Below are 21148 nucleotides of genomic sequence, written 5' to 3' on the forward strand. Positions count from 1 at the left end.
AGGAGCCCGGCAAGGTGCGGTGCCAGGACCGCCCACCGCAGATCTTCCTTGTGGCCCCCGGGAGCTCATCCGCACCACCCCCGCCGCCCGCGGCACTGAGCCCCTCCAACAGGAAAGGCACCACCCCCGGCACACAGCGGCACACAGCGGCTATCCGTGGAATGCAGTACTCTCGGAGGCAGCCGGCTGCAATTAGCAATGGGTCACGGAGAAGATACAGGCAGCGACACCAGGAGGGCCACAACACTACAGCGCAGCTGGGGAAATTCACCACTGACTGCAGCCGGAGAACGCCCCCCTTCAAATAGCAAGTTAATCACTCAGCACTATGGTTAGCCACTGTACCGGCAGGTCATTGTGATCAATGTCCTGCACTATTAAGGCATCAAAGTTATTGGCTTTTTTTGTTTTTTTAGCAACAAATCTCTGCTTTAGGATTTTACTTCCTGAAAATTAAATAATTTGCAGATGGGACATACCTAATATGGTACCAAGTCAGCAAAGTTCAGAGCCTTCGCGGCTTCTGGTTCAGCAGCAGTTGCAATGAAGGCTTTGAAAATCCCTACCCCACCAACAGGCAGGGTCATCCAACAATGGAGGATGATCCTCTTTAAGGGATTGGAGGCGATAGCCCCCTTTTGCCTGGTGGGCCAATGGTCCACCCATCAAATACTAGATCTGACCTTATCTTTTTTGCAGTGAAGGTGCTGTAGATCACAACGTGGTTTCCTTTGCAGTCTCCCTTTTGTACAATATGGGGATTTGAATGTAAATGGGTCGACATCTCGGCCTGGACCTATGCATCCCATTGTTGGTAACATGGTAGATCTGATGTTCAAAGAACCTTTGTTAGATGAAATTCAGCAATCTGAATCTACTCCTCACAATATAACCACATAAACAAACAACAATATGAAACAATCAGGAAAAATCAATAGGCTTTATTCTGCTTTCAAATAATGTAAGCGGGAAAATGACAAAACATGTTATGTACAAAAGACCATAATAAGGCTAGCAAGCATAAAAGGAAAACAAATATGGACAAAACTTCACTGATTTTATAAGTTGCTGCTCTTTGTGATCCTGCCAATATGAAGATGTTGTCTGAAGCTGAACTTTGTCAGGCATTTTGGTTGAGGTTGCAAATAAGTTAATAAGTTATTTGACCAGCATCGAGAACTTCACATGTTCACTTGTGTATCTATTTATAGAGAGTTTCAATAGAGCTCATACCATGTGGAAACTAGGTCTTAAATGTCATAAGTCATATGTCAGATGTTCTTATATAGCGCACAACTCACCATGGGGTCTCATGGGGCTAGCAGTGAAAGGACGATAGGACAGTCAACAATCCGAGACTAGTTAGCGATTGGAGGGAAAAGCCAGGTTTTAAGTTGTTTACGTAAACATTTGTGATCGGTTGTGGATGAGATATGTGAAGGCAATTTATTCCATAACATGGGGGCAAGGTATGAAAAGGAACGGCCTCCGTTGTGCAAAGTTCGAATGTGGGGCTGAGCAAGGTATAATTTAGAGCTTGACCTTAATGATCTTCCTGGTACATACCATTTAAGTTTGTTTTTTAAATAGTAAAGGCTGGCATCATACATTGTCTTATGGGCTAGACTTAAGATTTTAAAATGGCATCTCTGTCGGATCGGCAGCCAGTGAAGGGTCCTTAGATTAGAAGTGGATGGAGATCTGCGGGGAAGATTGAGGACAAGCCTAGCTGCTGTATTCTGAAGAATCTGGAGCTTGGAGGGCAGATCTTCATTCAGGGTGGTAAACAGGGCGTTTCCGTAGTCCAAGCGACTGATAATAAGGCCCTGCACCAACGGTTTCCTTGCCTCAGTGGGTAGCCACTTGAAAATCTCACGAAGATTGCGCATGATCCCGTAAACTGACTATAGATCTTGTTTCTTTGTGTAATTTGGGTGTGGTTTTGCGGAACAGCTTTTTGCTAGAAGACCCAAACCACTACAACGATAATTGCAATAATCAGCACTGTGAAAAGGTACAATATGAGAATGAACCTATCCAAAACAAAGGCCACCATGTGCCATTCAGATTTGGCCTCCTCCTCCTTCTTGGACATAATTAAGTGACGACGTATCATTAAAATTTCCACCAACAGCCTCTTAAGTAATTTTATTTCTGGGCTGTCTTGATGCTCTTTTAGAAGGTGTCTTCTGTCCTGTAATTCGGTTTCTTGGCTGGAAGGAGTATCTGATGTTTCTAGGCAAAGAAAACAAAACATGTTAAAGCCTTGGATCTCAGGGGTCACTTCCTCAAGTTCAAAGAAGTCAATGAAGTTGAGACATCAGTTCAATTTATCTGACAACGTGACTCTTTATAGTTGACAAATATTTCAGTTTTAAGCAATGAATATGACAAACTCTCCCAAAAACTTAGGGTGAACTTACGATGTGACGAGGGGCCCTTCCAGTACAAAAAATATACTTTAACACTTCTCCCACTTTGTATGTGTGCTGTACATTGCAGCAGGAGAAATTAAAACTAATCTCTTTGTTATGCCTGCCCCCAGGAGGTGTAAGGTCCTGGCACAAATCAATGTCTACCCATGTTTGTATATAGAGATTGGCATCAACACCCATAGGTGGCTGCATGGGAACGCCCCTATTCCACCCATGCAAGACCATACCTGACGCAAGGTTACGCAAAGCAGTCTATAACTCATCTTTGTGGTACTTCGGTAAACTATTTAATGCAAATCAGGATTTACTTTGGATAGTAAATGCCAGCATAACACTTTGCTTCCAGTTTGCGTTACAAAAGTAATGTAACACTGAGGCATTGCATTAGTAGATCTGGGCCTAAGTGACTAATCCAAACTCCTTTGCTCAATCTTATGTTATTGTGAGCCGTCATATTTTTACAATAGGTATGGGTTTTTTAAATCTGTGGTAAAGAAGATTAACAGCATCTATAAGAGAAAGCATATATTAAGCATAAAAATACAAGCATTATTGCCATGCATCTGTACCTGGGCCTTTCTCCTAGTCTGTCTGCTGCCATAATCTATGCTGGCCCTTCCGATCTTAAAACATTACCTTATGTCAACCAACTGGGAGGGATAACAGGGCAGGCATACAGACTTAGAAGTGTCCCTTGAAGTTTCAGGACTGTGCTTTCGAAGGCCAAGGGATACAGGAGATCACCTATAAATGTGTGCTAGAGTCACCTTGTGTACTAGGCATGTTTGCGACTATAATAAGAGCAGAACCCGTCCCTAAAGGTTCACTTTGTACATAATCCTAAATGGAAGACAGACACTGGAGGGAGGTGCAGATATGTGACATCTCCCTAATACCCCACGTCTGCTAACCCTTCAGAAAGCATTGGAATTTTCAATGGGGCACTGCATGTTGCATCAAAAAACATGTGAACCCCCATTGGCTTCCTGCCGATAAATACTCTGACACTCTGTTATTTCATGGTGTTTACTTCATGTTCACTGTCGCAATACAGAGCAGAAGAACTGTCATAAGTCTGCATGCACCATCAAGACTCCCATCAATACTCTGGTTAGAATTACAGGAGCAGAACAATTTAACTTTAAACCTAAATTTAAAAAAAATATGTGATAAATGGCAAAAGGGCTTTTTTCCATTTATCTTGAGTCCATGATCTTTCAGGTGCCCAAAGTGACAGATTTCAGAAGCAACAGTATTTGTTGATGGTGAGAAGCTACAAAAAGAAGTAGAGCATTAATAAGGACACATTAAAGTTTAAAAAAAAGTGCAAGATGTACAAAGCATTTTTGCAAATTGTCCGAATCACGAAATCAGGCCATTTGCAAATGCTTTTTCTGATGGACAAAGCCAAAATTGTGATTGTTACCGAATCACAATTTGGGTTTTATGATTCGGTATTTGGAAGGAGCATGTTGAGGGCATTGCTTCCTAATACTGAATCACACTGTTATGTAGGAATGTTTTGAGACCGAAATGCAGCCGCAAAACATGTGCAATTTACTGCCAAATGAAAGTTGGTGGTAAGCCATTCGCAGATAGGAAAGCGTCTCCAATGGAACCCTTTCCCCTTCGAGAAAGGTAGGAAAAATATTTTTTAAGAGCATGCGGTGGTCCAAAGGACATACAACTTCAAAGTTTTAATTTTTTTTAAAGCATCCCATTTTCCATTAAAGAAAGCAGGCTGTATTTAAAAGAAAATATTGTTATATTTAAAAGCAATCACAGACAGTGATGTCTGCTGACCCCAGCATGTCACCATGCCTGTGATGGCAGCAGATCCTAGTGGGTAACAAATTGCGATCTACCTCATTAACACCCATGAGGTACGTCTATTTGTGACTCACTATGAATCGCTAATGGCTCTCAAAAGGGGTTTGTACATTAGGAATATCGATTTCTGAATTGAGATTCTCAAAAAAAATGAAATTGGACCATCTCTGTTCCTATTCCATGGTACCAGAAAGTGCTGGATAGAATTCAAGATTCCATATTAGAGATATGGTTTAAAACATGATGGAATATACCATATAATTACCAGGAATTACATTGGACATTGAATGACTTCTCAATTCAAACAAGCTTCTTGAAGCAAAAATCTAAAGAGTAACATCCTAACTATCAACAAAGAAAATACATTATGCCACCCCCATGCCCATCATCCATCTGTGCTGATGGGAGGATGTATGTAATTATACCATATCATACAAGACCATGAAAAGCTATTGAGCATGGAAGTAATTATGATGAGTGTGGATGCTCTTTAGATGCAAAGTATTGGTACAGTAAACTTTACGTTTCCTAGCGATGCAGATAAAGAACATGCGTACTGAGAGTAAAGCAGGTTTCCTTTACATTTTTTGTAAGAAGAATATTTTTCAAGTGAGTGGAGATCAGAAGCTATTGTTTTTCTGGGTGGGGGTCCGGAATAACGTACTAATTTAATAGCATACCCAAAATGTCTAGAGCAAAATATCGACATGTAAATATGTAAAAAATATCTATACCTAACTCCACATATGTGTAATTATACATATGTCAGAATTTATATAGGAAGAGGTTTCATTGTTTCGCTATTAACTTTGGCACAGTTTAATAAACCTTCACAAACTGACAATCCATCAAGCAGGGCCTCAACATGTTGAATTCCCATGTTAATGCTGATGGAAACTTTGCACTTCATAACAGAAAACACAGCAAAACAAATTTACACCAAATTCTGAAGACAGTTCGAACTTTACTCAGAAAGTGCGCTTTTTGTGATTTGGTGCCATTATGTAGAAACTCAAGTTTGAAGAGGTACTTGGGATGGTCATGAAGGGGGGCCTAGGCCATGCTTTCAACACGCTGCTAGGGACGGCCTAGGGATTTTCACCCACAGGGGTTGTACGCAGAGCCTGGATAGACACCAAGCCCTGCGGCCCACCCCTGTTGCATATGGCTAAAAAACACACAATTAGACTGCAAAAAGCTGAGATCAATGTGATATTGTAGTTACTTTTAGTAATAAGATCTTATCTTATGTTAAAATTAAGAAATAGAAATTCACTGAACAAAAACAAAGGTTAAAGTAACATTATAGTTAGGTGTTCAAATAAAATAACTGTTTATTTCCAAATTGCGTTGTTCTCAAAGAAGTCGAACATGCACTCAAAAACGTTACAACATTCAAGGTCTCTGTTGCCTGCTCACTGTACTGCATTAATTCACAATAGTTCACTGTTGCAATCGAACTAATTTGTTCTACCATCTCCAGATGATTTTATCCTCTTTAGCTAAATCAATATTCATGCATTGGGTTAGTGCTTAGAGCCTTACCACAGTATGGGGTTCTAATTTTCTGTGGTCTGATTTGTCGAAATTGGATTTTGTTTTTGCCCGCACTATGATGAATCTGCACTTTTAATATATTCCTTTGTAGCGGTCGAAGTGCACTAAGAAAAGTATGGGAACTGTGATACTGCATGTGAGAGAGGCAGGTCAGTAATTAACTGGGGAAGTAGTCTGTCACCTTCGAGTAACTATATATAGAAAAATGTGCATCTTAAATGAAGAATAAATAATACTAAAAAAAAAATTATCAGTGGGAAATGCACCATAGTACATTCTAAAATATTAGTTACTGCACTGCAGAGTTCTGTGTGTAACCAGAGAACCACAGAATTCAATCTTGGTTAGTGCAGTGGAGAATTATGACTTGTCTATTTTTTGTGCAACGAGGTGCCAGCCTGTTACAGGAAGCACCGTGAATATGTAAGTTATTATTTTAAGCTCACATTACACACAGTACAAGATACACTGATACAAAATGTGCAAAAAGGTTTAAGATTAAGATTTCAAAATATAGATTTTATAATACCCAGAGTTCTTTAAAAGCACACACTTTCTAGCTCAGCTGGTAACTCCCTTGCACTACCACTCAAAAAAAAATTGTCTTCACAAAGCTTAAAGTCATTTGATCAATTAAAACCAGTGCTGGCTCTCAAGCTCCTTTTACATTTGTAGATTATTCAGTTGCACACATTTCAATTTCTTTCAGGCAAGCAGGCACCATGGCAAGAAGACTTGCTTATTGTTTAGCTGTCTGCCCGTGTGAGTTTCATAGCACAGGAGACTACCACTCAATTAATCGTCCAGAGACAGTTGTCATTTCACAAAAAGTAGGGCAATATTTTTTCATAAATTAAAAAAGGATGGGCATGTTGTGCACTTCCGATCTCGCTCTCTTCAACATCTGTTCCTAAAAGAACATTTCATATGCACACCGTCTTTTTGGGAGGTGAGCAGGAGACCTCTTGAGTCCCTTCTTTTGCTGCTAATGTTGCTCTGATTTCTGATGATTTTTCGGCTCATTTAGGACTTAGAATATTACTATTCTGTATTATCCTATTACTGAGAACCTTCATGATAATGGATTTTATGCAACTGAATTTACAACTTCTACATTGTACCTTATGAATTTTGTAATAAAGCTTTCAAAAAGTTATACATTAAAATAGATCTTGTCTTTACTTAATTATCTGTATTTTTGAGATGTCACGTAGTGCCTTGTCTTGGGACGCATTGTCTCATGAAATTAAGGTTTATCACTGTTTGTAACACATCCAACTGTGGGTCTTTTTTTTTGGGAATGAGGATTTAAGGGTTCTCCGTGTCCACATTATGTGCCACATCTGTTCGGGTAAATCTATAATTGTTCTGCAGAGTTCTAAAACATTTTTGTACATCTTTCTCTTGCATGTAGGTTTTGACAGAAGAATTAAGTAAAAGGCTAACAGATGTAGAAACTTAGATTCATTTAAAAAAAAAATGTAGGTTTGATATACATATAAGTGTGTAATCTAACTCAGTGTCAAAGCTGATAGGTGTTCTATTGACATTTAAATCATTTCTCCTGTCCTATTTGTTCAGCCTCTGGTCTCTTAATAGTTTTGGACAAGTCTTTACCTTTTTTTGTGTTGCTGATTACTGTTGAGTTTTCCTCAGCATCTTTCTTGGTACGGATGCACATTATGTATGCCAGGCGTCCCAAAACCCAGATTTTTAACCACTTGGGCACATCTGGCCTGACTGCGGAGAGGTGCAGCATGTAGGAGATGAAGATTGAGTCAATGATGCTGACGATCATGATGATCAGGCACACTGTGCAGAAAATACCTGAGGACAGGAAGAGAAAATGTTATCATCCAGCTTTAAAATGCTGAGTGTAAGACAAGGCCATCTCGGGCACCCACACCAACACCCTATCTGTCCCTCCCTCCTCCCATGACAATTTCAGATTCTTAGACTCTCTTCCATCATCTTTCACACGTCTTGGCACTGAAACCAAAAAAATCCAAAGCTAATGTATACTTTATGTCTAGCAGAGTGAGCAGATGCTGCTCTGCACAATGTTTCAGAAAAGGGGGTGGTGATGAACAGAGTGTCTGAATTAAGCAGACCACTCTTACCCAGTCCAAAGATCAGGGCTTGATCCATCACCGTTATTTATCTCACTGCACCATCCCAGCTCAGAACCTGGCTATATGCAAATCAGTCTGTCCCTGGCCCAGTGCATCATGGGAACAGGGCAGACTAAACTACCAAGCCAATTCTTCACCAGAAAGGGGACAAGCTACCGGGGACCGGTTTCTGGCATTTCAGCCGTCTTCGGCCCGGCTTGCTTGAATCCTGATGGTGCAGTGAGAAAGGGACTCATGTCTGAGTATACCCTGCCACACCTATAGTGGCCAAAAACGATTCAGAAAAGGGGGTGGTGATGAACAGAGTGTCTGAATTAAGCAGACCACTCTTACCCAGTCCAAAGATCAGGGCTTGATCCATCACCGTTATTTATCTCACTGCACCATCCCAGCTCAGAACCTGGCTATATGCAAATCAGTCTGTCCCTGGCCCAGTGCATCATGGGAACAGGGCAGACTAAACTACCAAGCCAATTCTTCACCAGAAAGGAGACAAGCTACCGGGGACCGGTTTCTGGCATTTCAGCCGTCTTCGGCCCGGCTTGCTTGAATCCTGATGGTGCAGTGAGAAAGGGACTCATGTCTGAGTATACCCTGCCACACCTATAGTGGCCAAAAACGATTCAGAAAAGGGGGTGGTGATGAACAGAGTGTCTGAATTAAGCAGACCACTCTTACCCAGTCCAAAGATCAGGGCTTGATCCATCACCGTTATTTATCTCACTGCACCATCCCAGCTCAGAACCTGGCTATATGCAAATCAGTCTGTCCCTGGCCCAGTGCATCATGGGAACAGGGCAGACTAAACTACCAAGCCAATTCTTCACCAGAAAGGAGACAAGCTACCGGGGACCGGTTTCTGGCATTTCAGCCGTCTTCGGCCCGGCTTGCTTGAATCCTGATGGTGCAGTGAGAAAGGGACTCATGTCTGAGTATACCCTGCCACACCTATAGTGGCCAAAAACGATTCAGAAAAGGGGGTGGTGATGAACAGAGTGTCTGAATTAAGCAGACCACTCTTACCCAGTCCAAAGATCAGGGCTTGATCCATCACCGTTATTTATCTCACTGCACCATCCCAGCTCAGAACCTGGCTATATGCAAATCAGTCTGTCCCTGGCCCAGTGCATCATGGGAACAGGGCAGACTAAACTACCAAGCCAATTCTTCACCAGAAAGGAGACAAGCTACCGGGGACCGGTTTCTGTCATTTCAGCCGTCTTCGGCCCGGCTTGCTTGAATCCTGATGGTGCAGTGAGAAAGGGTTTCATGTCTGAGTATACCCTGCCACACCTATAGTGGCCAAAAACGATTCAGAAAAGGGGGTGGTGATGAACAGAGTGTCTGAATTAAGCAGACCACTCTTACCCAGTCCAAAGATCAGGGCTTGATCCATCACCGTTATTTATCTCACTGCACCATCCCAGCTCAGAACCTGGCTATATGCAAATCAGTCTGTCCCTGGCCCAGTGCATCATGGGAACAGGGCAGACTAAACTACCAAGCCAATTCTTCACCAGAAAGGAGACAAGCTACCGGGGACCGGTTTCTGGCATTTCAGCCGTCTTCGGCCCGGCTTGCTTGAATCCTGATGGTGCAGTGAGAAAGGGACTCATGTCTGAGTATACCCTGCCACACCTATAGTGGCCAAAAACGATTCAGAAAAGGGGTGGTGATGAACAGAGTGTCTGAATTAAGCAGACCACTCTTACCCAGTCCAAAGATCAGGGCTTGATCCATCACCGTTATTTATCTCACTGCACCATCCCAGCTCTGCACAATGTGACATAATTTTGCACACGGTCTGAAAAATATGTTTGTAGGGCTCCAAGTCGAACATTGCATGTAGACAGGGACGGACTGGGAAGAATATAGGTTCAGGTACCAAAACAAAAGTGGCCACCTGTGGTTCTGTAATTTTCAAACTTGACTGCATTTTAGTTTTGCCCTCACGTAGGCCAGTGTAGTAGGCCCAACGAACAAGTGGCCTTGCCTTCTGAGTTCGTGCATATGTTAATTTGGGTTTCTCTGACTCTGAATGAACTGCAGAGAGAGTAACCCTTTTCACCTGAAACTGACCTTTTGCAAAACCAGTTTCGCTAGCTGATCGTTGTCTGTGTTTTTCAATCACTGTTCAGGATCTTGTTAACCTTTAGTTTCCTTGCGCATATTTTATCCTAAACAATATCTAAAAGGTTTCTTTCCTTAAAACTTTCTTTTCTAAAACATGGGTTTTTGCCATGTGTCGTGACTGCCATCTGGTGTTACTTTTTATGTAGGCCTCAGAAGTTAGTCTGTGAGCAAAGCAGTCTGACCTATTGTGAATCATATATATATACATTAACTAAGGATTTCTTCGTGCGCTGGAGTTAATTTCAGAAGCTGGCCTTTAACCTGGAATTGACCCTGCCAAGCCAATTTCCCTGCAAGATCGTTATTTACTTTTTCCAATCACTATTCAAGACATTTGTTAACTTTTAAGTATCTATACGTCTCTGTTATCCTGCACATTATCTGAAACTACTTTTCTCGACTGTTTCTTCATTTCATGGGTTACGCTTTCAATTAAGGGTTTGTTCGGGCCTTCCAGATTATTATTTAGATATGCCTAAATATTAACTTGTGGGTTGGGACACTGTAAAATGAGCTTTACTGTATGATGCTGTGTGATGTCATGTACTTTCTATTGGTTGAATTTTGGCGCAGGGGCGTGCATTTTAAATGTACCTTTTTGTGTATAAATAGGGATGTCTCGCCTTAGTAAAATTGAGCAGTTTCTTGAGTTGTACACCGTGTTGTATTGCTGGGATTTCTGCTACTAGCTGCAGCTAATAAATTTGATCTCTGACGCCACCTAGAAGTATTCCGTGTCTCTGTATACCAAGGCAAGGGAACCTAGAGGACTTCGGGCGTGTCCCTGACGCCGCTGGGTACTTGAAAACCCGGTTCTTCACACCATTAGTGGGTTAGATAGCTAAAAAAGTGGCCCACATTTGCGAACTTGGGCAGTTTTGAACTTGTAAAGACACTCTGAATAGGTGTTTTGCTATGCATGGAAGACTGCATGAATTTGAGCTTGCTGCAGGCAATGTTTGTTTTAATATAAGGGGCATCAACAGTAAAAACCGGCCCAGCTACCATACAAAAAAGCCCCCACAAAAATCACCCACTCATTGACCTGTGAGAGCAGCCCATCGGGCACTGCCTGATTGCCCTAAAAGCTTTTCCGATCCTGATAGTAGAAGAACACACAGAACACAGGCACTTATGCTCAAAACCGGAACCAGGGTGCGACTTAGAACAAACACAATTTTCCTGTGGTCTTATTTCAACTCCAGTGCAGGAGTATTCCAATGAATGAACACCCGTTAGTATTATACTTTAAAGTAAACAAAAACAAGCAACGCCTTTCAGATATGAAGATATTGTATTTCCATATAAAAAATATTGTATCACGATCTCCCTTTGGCAAGTGCTGAAATGTACACTGGTGCAGTCGGCGAAGGTCTAGTAGGCTTAGTAGTGTGAACAATAAAATATGGTGCACGTATATATTATGCAACCAATAGGGTTGGCCCCTATTTTACAGGTATTCATAGTCCAATGTAAATTAGTTCTATTGTGTATTGGATTCGATCAAAACATGGGAGAGTCCTTGAAACTGTGTCGACATTTCAACCAACATTCTAATTCCATTGGGTCGCATCAGGGCAACCAGTGTCCTCTGGCAAAACACCTTTGTGGTGGAAAAATCCTCGTTTATGTAGAGGTTGTCTTTTTGAAATGCCTAGTCAATGGCTCTTTTACAAATGTCACTGTTCTAGAAATACATTCGACTATGAATGTCCAGGGCTTCAATTTTACCACAGAGTGGTGCTAACCATCAATCCCCCGTGGTTCGTTTCAAACAATGAAGATTGAATTTGTTTCAAGTATAAATTGTTAACATTTTATAATAGGGAGCACCGTAGTGGTTGCATATATGTGTATCATATTTTATTGTTGACACTGCTACACCTATGAATACTGAGCAGTCTGCACCGCTATAAATTACAACCTTTACCAAAGGGAGATGAATGAATACAATGTTTTAATTGCTGAAAGGAGTTGCTTGTGTTTTTTTACTTCAAAGTATATTAATCACAGGTGCTCTTTACTTGTTTGTTCTACAACTGTATATAGCATGCACACCTATTGAATAGATTTGTTAATGTCCTTCAGCCAATAGAAAACACTACAGCTCCAGTATCTGATGCCATCTAGCGGTGAAGCCATTTTCAGCTGCTTCATCGCTAACAAACATGGCAGCCTGACTTAAAAACCATGCATTTTGCAGCACAAACACAGGACCCTGAAAAAACTCCACTCATATCACAGAAAGTGAGGCCAAAGAAAAAATATATGATGTTACAACGCAAACAATTACAACACATGCTTTTACAATGCAGTTTTTGCATTGCAACTACCATTACATCGCATGATTTTACAATGCATGCCATTACAACATATTTTTTCAAACTATCATTTCAACACATACCATGACAATGCTTACCATTACAACGCATACTATTTTTAGGGCAACAGTAGGGTAAGTGTTGGATAGTGTAGGGGTAAACATTACTATTCCCACTCCAGTGAGTGCAACAGTAGGGAAAGCGTTGGACAGTGTAGGGGTAGAAATTACTATTCCCATGTACCCGAAAAGTCGAAAACCCATACCCACCCTAAAACAAAAAAATCTCCATTACTTACTGTTGGACTTGGCCCTTTTGGCATGTTCGCCCCGAAACTTTTTGCATTTGCCTAGCCCATTTCTGTAACCTGGTGTTGGTGATTTTAGGCATCTGTGCACTTTTTTACTGTGGTCCAGTGTAAAGTGCATGCGCTCTCTGTGTATGTGTGGTGAGAGTGGCCTGCTCCCCCATATGAATGCATGGGGATATGTGTGTCCATGGTAGGTGCTGATGTGTGGGGAGGGCAGGTGCGAGTTTGGTATGTGCGAACTTGTGAGATTAAATGCTGCACGATGATGTGCTTGGATTTATGGTGTCTAGTGTGGAAGTGCCACTTCTAGAAGTTGTCATGTCTGTGCAGTAAATGTGAATTGACTGTCTGGCTTGTGATTGGCTGGAGCTGGCTGGTGTGCCTGGCTCCAGGAGTCAGGATGGGTCGGCCCCGGTGGTGAATGGAGAGAGCTGCATGTTGATGGGAGGGAGGAGTGCACCTGGGACCTGACTAAGGCAGGGCCTTCCCTCCACAATGCTGGCTCCACCCCCTATGGTGTGTCTGATGTCTCTGACCCACCCTGTAAATAGGCAGAGGGGCTGAGCAAAACACAGTGCTCCAGAACCAGTTGCATCTGGTTTCCCCCTTGCCTCCACCTTTGTAGACAAATGATTTCTGTGGATAAAAAGGGGCTGTGACCCCATGAAAAATGTTCTCGTCCTGTACTCGAATCTACCAGGGGCGTGCTGCTGCTGGGGCCCAGGGGAAGGGCCCTGCCCAGTCCCTGGATGCCCTGGATGCCCTGGAGACCTGGTGGGACCCTCCTACTTTGCTTCATTACCTCCAGGACCCTAGAGAGACCGTGGCAGTCCCCTTTTGCGCCCTGGGAGCACTGGGCTGCATTCTTTTGTCTCCCTCTCCCCAGGAAAGCGTGAGGGCTGTGCAGCACTGAGGCTGTAGCCCCTATTGAGAGGGAATCTCCCAGCCTAGGGATTCCCCCCCCTTGAGCACATGGCGGGGGCCCACTCAGCTTATTTTGATGTCCTTAAGGCAGGTACCCACCCTGCATGATGGCCGCTTATTTGGATGTAATTACGGGTGCCGCCCGCTTATTTGTCTTCTAATGGTACGGGTGCCACTCTGCTTATCTGATTGTTTTTTTTTTGCACGGGTGCCCACCCCGCGACTTTGCCCACGTATTTTAAAAACTCGAGGGAACCTACCCCTCATGCTCCCTGAGATAGCCGTCCGCGTCTCACCTGGTTGTGGGCGGGGCCGCTGGACGGAAGGAGAAGTGACTCCCCGAGTCGACGCGGGGCTCCCAGGCAGAGGGGAGAGCCCTGCGGTGGCGGTGAGAAGAGAATAAAGTCACGGGTACCAGGAGGGGGCCCGGGTGAACCAAAGCTGGCGACCGAGACCGCCATCGGAGGTCCAGGGCTCCCTGGAGTCAAGGGGAGCCCCGCCAGCGACGTGCTGCCGCCCGCCCGAAGGAGCCCCACGGAGGAGAGCAGCCAGGTAGGTAGAAATGGGCTGGAGGCTCCGGGTTTGTGTTAGCACCAGTGCGCTACACCATGACAGGGGTGCATTTAGGGCAGCCCCGGATGGCAGTGGGCCGCCCCAACATTTTTACCGAGCCCAGGTGTGGCTCCAACGGTGGGGGCATCTTTATTTCCGGAGCCAGATGGCTCCCAAGGCCCCCTAGTTATTTCCCAGGGCCCCATGGGCCCGTGCTGCCCATGAGGGGCCTTTGTCACCCACCTTATTCCCAGAGGTACCTTATTCAGTTACTGAGCTCGGGGGCTCTAACGCTGGGCACATTTCTTTCCAGAGCCTGGAGGGCTCCGATGTGCGCAATATTTGTTCCAGAGCCTAGAGGGCTCCAAACCTATGGCGCAGTTAGTTCCAAGGGCCAGTGAGAGCCCATGCCGCAGTTTACAGATCTCAGCTGCCCAGCAAGTAGTGGGCAGCTGCACCGTTTAGGTGCCATTGGAGTCAGAGTCCCTGAAGGGGGCAGAATTGGCACAGAGGTGCCAGGCCTCCTACAGCTGCGCAACACTTAGTTCCAGCTGCAGAGTTTAGGCCCTGTTCTTGTTCTCAGCTGCCCAGCAAGTAGTGGGCAGCTGCAACATTTAGGTTTGCGCAGATGGAGCACCCCTGACTGGCGCTGCATTGGAAACGCGCACTGACATTCTGGACACAGGGCATTTGAGCCCCTTCTTGGATGGCCAGTTGGCCAGGGGGCTGGTAGAGGTATAGGGTGCAAGGCCCTAATGTGATGTATAAGCTAAATGTGGTGCTAGGAAATGTAATGCGTTTAGTATGTGTTACGCACCCTGTTTGATACCTCTAGATATGGTTTTGGCCTAGGAGGTTGTTTTACCTATGGAGGTTTGTGTTAGTGAGATTTTACTTCACTTTGATTTACGCCCCTAATATGAGTTATACTTAGGAGGTAGGGTCTAATGTGTTTACACTAGTGAGAAAATGGCATAATGTGTTTATGTAGGTGAGGTTGGCGCAGGATTTAATTTGCGCCTGATGTGGCTGTACATAATGTAGTTTATGTTACAGGTTGAGGTGGAGTACAGTGATTACCAGTAGTTACTGGTTGTAGGTTTCTAATCTATTTTTACTTGTACCAATTTCTGCTAAGTGTTGACTCTGACAGTGGCCCACGTGGCACTGTCCTGTGTAAATAATCCCCTGTGAATATTGCCCATTCCAGTTGGCACAATGTATATTGTGTGATTACTATCTAATGTGTTTTTAGAATACAAAAGTTATTTTTATATAACCTTGTGAGGAGTTCCTTTTGTAGTGTGCCTGAGAGGTTGTTGCTGTGTACTTGCGCAAATGCTTTACACATTGCCTCCGGGATAAGCCTGACTGCTCGTGCCAAGCTACCAAGGGGGTGAGCAGGGGTTATCTTTGGCGTGTAACTCCCTTGCCCTGACTAGAGTGGTGGTTTCTGCCTGGCTTTGGCGCAAGCCTTAGCCAACCAGAAATACCATTTCTAACACTTACCTTATAATGTGTTGTAATGGCATGCAATGTAATGGTATGCTTTGAAATGGCATGCATTGTAGTGACATGCGTTGTAATGGCATGCATTGTAATGGCATGCATTGTAATGGCTTGCGATGTAAAGGCAGTTGTGTTGTAACAGCTTTGTTGTAAAAGTAATGCATTGTAATGACTGCATTTTAATGGCTGTTTCCCAATTCTAAAGCCCATATCAGCCTATTTTAGGTAAACCATATACTAACAAGGCCTTATAAACAAATGTCACAGTTAAAGCCGTGATATCTCAGGGCCAAAGCCATCACTTACCTAGACATAGACATCATATACCACATACATGACATGCTCAATTACAGCCTCAAAAGCCAACTCACAGTCCAAAACCTCACTCACTAATCCAACTTCCCACTCATAATACTCAAGTGTGATTACAATTAAAAGAATCTACAGACACGTAGATCAAGAACAGCATGGTGGAGGAGTGTGTCTCAATGGTTAGAGCGGCAGACCCTGATGCAGAGTTCTTGCCCGGGACCAGGGTTCAATTCCCGCCTCGGCGGGTCTTGGGCTCAATTTCCTCAGACCTGGCAATTCTCGTCTCGGTGCCTATTCTAATCATGGGCCCCACGCTGCAACTCTGGGCAATAGCTTGCTTAACCTCCACACTGGCCCCAACAGCGCTAGGATGCCTGGCTTCACCCTGAGGGTGCCCAGGAGTGGACATTTCACAGGGAAAGCCAGGAAGGGTTCCACAGCGGTATAAGTAATAGCGCCAGGAAACCGCTTGGTGGCAGTGCGCTCTACAAACACCTTCACATTTACATTTACATTTACATGGACAACAGCAGCACAAGTTCCCCCTCACACCCAGTGAATACATAACAAGAATCAGCAGTGCCTGTACCCATGCTGGGGTCAAGGCTAAAAATATCATTTTAGGCTGGACTGTATAATAACATCTTCAAAATCTTATTATAAGGAAAGACCAACTTGCATCTTAAAAAAGTATGAGTTTCTGTGCCTCTCTCCATTACACCATGGGACACAGCAATCTTGTACCCCATCACCGGAGGGCATGCAGAGTGGAAGATGGCCACACGCAGAGGGTTGTACACAGGGTCTGGCCATAGGGCAGGCCCACTGCCCAACCCCTATTGTATGTTGGACGCAGATTTGGTGTCACACCATGTTCTGCAGACAGTGTCCACTGTCTCTGTCCAAAGTGGAGAGCATTACTCAAGCAAGCTGTAACAAATGCAGGGTTCACTGCTGCGAATCTAAAAGGTGTATCAAATGTGAATACCTTTTACAAACAACATCTGTAACAAGTTTTGTTACAAGAACCCATGACATAAGACAGCATTTCAATCAACATGAATTTTTTATGTGATTCAGAGCCATCCTCAAAGCTGTAGAAAATAATATGAAGGTCAAAAAGGGAAACCCTAAAAATGAAGTGAAAAACAAAAGTTTAAAGTGACGTTATAGGTATGCATGCTAATGAGATGTTAGCTTATGTTAAAGAAAGCACTAGTTATTCACTGAGAAAACAAAAGTCTAAAGTAACACCATAGTTAGGTGTTAAACTAAAATAAAAACAAAAAAAACTGAAATTCACCAATTATAGTTTCCTTAGCTACATATAACTTGTGCTCCTTCAATGCCCCGCTTATGACATTACTTATTACAATACTCAGGACAGATTAAATTACATCATTGATGAGATTACCGATGATGTCTCAAATGACATCAATGATGACATCACATAATCGCTGTGACACCATCCTATATGGTTTGTAGCCTTGAAGTAATTAAACACACCACAGCTGCAGACAATTTTCTATTCACCTTAGTCGGTTTATCCTCTTAAATACTTCACTTAACTGCAATTTAAAGTCAAGAGGTTAACAGGATATTTGTCACTGTAAAGACATTTTCTTCCAAGCTCTATTGAAAACATGTTGCAATTTAGCAAAATACACTACACACGTTCCTGGATGGGCACAGTGCTACACAACCTTAGGAGCCATCCGCCCAACAACAGTGAGAGATAAGCCACCTCTAAGTGGGACACCCCTACATTCTACATTATTCAACAGTCTCTAATGCCTCAATATCTTGGACAAAGTTCTGGAAATAAAAGCCCACACTTTGTAAAAGTCCTTGCTACATAGGTTTTGATTACAGCACTGTGTTACAACTATGCCCAGATATCCACTAGTGGATAACCTATTTTTAACAGAAGATTTGTCCTTTCTCACAGATTTTTGGAATAGACTTTGGTTTTGAGACTTAACGTACTTTTAAACATACCTCTACAAACCGTATATGGGGGGTCATTATGATAGCGGATTTTCCGCATCCTCGGGGCCGGCGGAAGCCACCGCCGGCCCCGAGGATGCGGAAAATCCGCAGCGGACTGACCAAAGACCCACCGCCAGATTAGGATGGCTGGTGGGTCCTGGTTTCCGTCCGCAGCTTTTCTGCCGCGGTCGGATTACAACCGCGGCGGAAAAGCTCTAATATGGAGACGGTGTCTTCCAGACACCGTCCACCATATTAGGATGTGCAGTAAAGTATGCTTTTCCGCGGCGGGTTTTCCGCCGTGGAAAAGCATACGGAACTTCACTGCGGGGGCCCGTTGCGGGCCCCCTAGGTGAAGGGGGGGTGGGGGGTGCACATGGGGGGTACCTATGGTACCCCCTGCATTTGCATGCAGAAAGCGGCAGGCACCGCGCGGTGCCTGCCTCTTTCTGCATGCAAATGCAATGCGTGCCTTTTTAACATTGCCGCGGGTGCAGCTTGAAGCTGCACCCGCGGCAATGTTAAAAATAGAGGATGTGACCGCCAGAGTGGCGGTCATATCCTAATTGCACAGGAGGGAACTCCGCATGCCATGCGGAGGTTCCCTCCTGCTCTGGGGTCGCGGACGGACGCAAGTCCGTCCGCGATCGTAATCGACCCCTCGGTGTGCTCAGCATTAATATTAGTTAACAGAAAGTAAAACCTAAACCCCAAGCTATAGTGATTTGTAAATTGTACACCACACACCTTTCAACATGTACAATCATGCTTGCCTCAAGGGCTTACAGTATTTTCATGCAATGGACCCACACTTGTACACACAGTAACTCTATGACTGCATATTGCTACAATGTTATTAGCAATTTCAATAATGATTCCATTTGAGACGTCATCAGTGATGTAATCAATGATGTAATTTAAAATGTCATGAGTGATGTATTTTGTGAGGTCATAAACAAGGCATTACAGGGTGCAAGATATAATCAGATCAGTAAACTATAACTGTTGACTTTATTTTTTTTCAAACATTGGTGTTTTTGTTATTTTACCACTGAATTAGAACACCAATTTAAGTTTAGTTTTTTTATGTGAATACCTATAATGTACGCTAAAATCTTATTACTGCACCTAAATGTAATGCCAGATTAACCCTTCTTATTTTCAGTGATTTTCCAGGGCTTTTTTAACGTATGGTAAGATGTTATTACCATCCTAACAATCCAGTCACTTTATTCTTTGGCCTCATTTATGAGGTTTTGCTGTAGGGCAGCGCCGCAGGCCTTCCTGCAGCACTGCCCTACGGCAAAAGAAAAGGGCAGGAATGAGCTGTATCTACCAGATACGGAGCATTCCTGTCCTTTTCCCCTGTGCTGGCGCACAATGGCTGCTGTGCGCCAATGCAGGCACCTTTACACCATGGTGCAAGGGTGCCTGCATTCCTGGGATGATTATATTTGTGCAGGAAGGAAAACCTTCCCTCACAAAAACAATTACAAGAGGCTTTTTCCTCTTTCTGTGTGTGCTGCAAAATTTAGCACACATATAAAAACTAGGAGAAATAAAGATATTTCTTCTTGTAAATTTGGGGCAGTGTCAAAAAGCCATGGATGTTGATGTGAACACCCCAGCAATACCCATTGCACGCACCTTTAATGCAGAAACTGCAATATTTACGAGGCTGCATTAAGCCAAAAACAGTGGCTTAATGCTACCTCATGAATATGTAGCAGGCTTCTGCACCACGAAACATCATAAAAAGTGACGTATCAGCGGCGCAAGGGGCCTCATAAATGAGGTCCTTTGTATTTTCAGTAAATTTTTGGGGCTTTTTCATCATATAAACCCATCACCACAGATGCTGTTAACATCCTTTGGCCATTTATTTTCCAGAAGTTCAGTGAAAATTCTATGAAATTATGCATTGTTGAATAATGTATTGTAGGAGAGGAAGGTCTGCTTCCTATGGTTACCCCAACTTTTTGCTGTGATTCTCTGGTTTTTCGACTTTAGTGTGGATGTGGACCTGCTAATCAGGCCCACAGCCCAGCTGTTCTCTCTCTAAATTGATACTATGTACTTTAGGTACATACCAGATTGGTTACTGGGTCACCCTTGTGAGCCCCTGTATAGTGTACCATAGGTACCCAGGGCATAGGTGCACCCTAGGTTTACCAGGGGCTGCAGCATGTATTGTACCACCCCTGGTTTGCCTTCCAAACTGACACCACAGGTCTGTTCTTACAGCCTGGGTAAGGTGGTGTAATCACCCCTTACTTAGATATAGTATACCTATATCTATCTATACATATAGACATATATACACCTATAAGTCACTCCTATGGCAGGCCTTAACAATCCTGGAGGCAGAGTGCTTAGTTTTATGTGAGAGGGTGCCCTAGCATGAGCTGAGCCCCTCTGCAGCTTTCAGAACCATCTCCTTATAGCTGTTCTATGATATAGCCATACCATATACTCTTAAGTGCATTATAATCCACGCGGTTAATGCTAACTTTGGTTTGGCTTTATCAAAACATGTTGTGTAAGGTGTGAAACACTTTGGAAGGCTACCCCAGCCAGTCCTGGCGGCGGGGGTAGCAGTCCACCCTTCTAGAGGGAGAAGACATGTAGTTACTGGTTTATCCGGTTAACGTTAAACAGAGCCTCAGCATCAAAAAATGGATGTTGCTGCCACAGACATGAGTCTGCCCTCCTGCTGCTGGACGAAACTCCAGCAGGGAAGGCTTGGACAATAGGTTTCCTGTCCAGGGAGGTGCTGGCACCTCCCCAGACAGGCTTTAGTGTATTGGGGCAGGGAGGGCTGCATTCAGTGAATGCCTTCCAGACACTGCCTGGGACACACTAGGTGCTCCATGCATTTCCCAGTTCAAATCGGTTGCTGGGGCACTCAGCCCCAGCTCTGGCATGAAACTGGACAAAGGGGAAGGGGTGTAACCAGCCCTTCCCCAGGTCCACCCATAGTAGGGACCTTAAAGTTATTCCAACCCCTAAACTTAGTATAAGTATAGGATCCCAGTCCCTAGGACTTTAGATCACCCTGGACGAAACTCTGAAACATATATCCTGGACCTTCGACATTCTATTTCGACTGGAATGTGGAAGATATCTCCCTTGTGGTCAAGGAGT

The 21148-nt window shown here is 43.8% G+C and overlaps 1 protein-coding gene across 1 annotated transcript in view; it reads right to left on the reverse strand.

Annotated features, from left to right (window-relative positions):
* Window positions 1-926: 926 nt before the first annotated feature.
* The window catches only part of LOC147673741 (5-hydroxytryptamine receptor 3A-like), a 193357-nt gene continuing 173135 nt past the window's right edge, over window positions 927-21148 (reverse strand). Inside the window, exons 8-9 of the mRNA XM_086945525.1 lie at window positions 7440-7649; window positions 927-2235 (exon numbers count right to left, since the gene is read on the reverse strand). Of these exons, the coding sequence (XP_086801651.1) occupies window positions 1961-2235; window positions 7440-7649 (485 nt within the window). The 3' untranslated portion in view covers window positions 927-1960. The remainder of the gene's footprint in view (window positions 2236-7439; window positions 7650-21148) is intronic.

Source organism: Lissotriton vulgaris, chromosome 12 (genome assembly GCF_964263255.1).
Source record: "Lissotriton vulgaris chromosome 12, aLisVul1.2, whole genome shotgun sequence".
NCBI classification, from domain to species: domain Eukaryota; kingdom Metazoa; phylum Chordata; class Amphibia; order Caudata; family Salamandridae; genus Lissotriton; species Lissotriton vulgaris.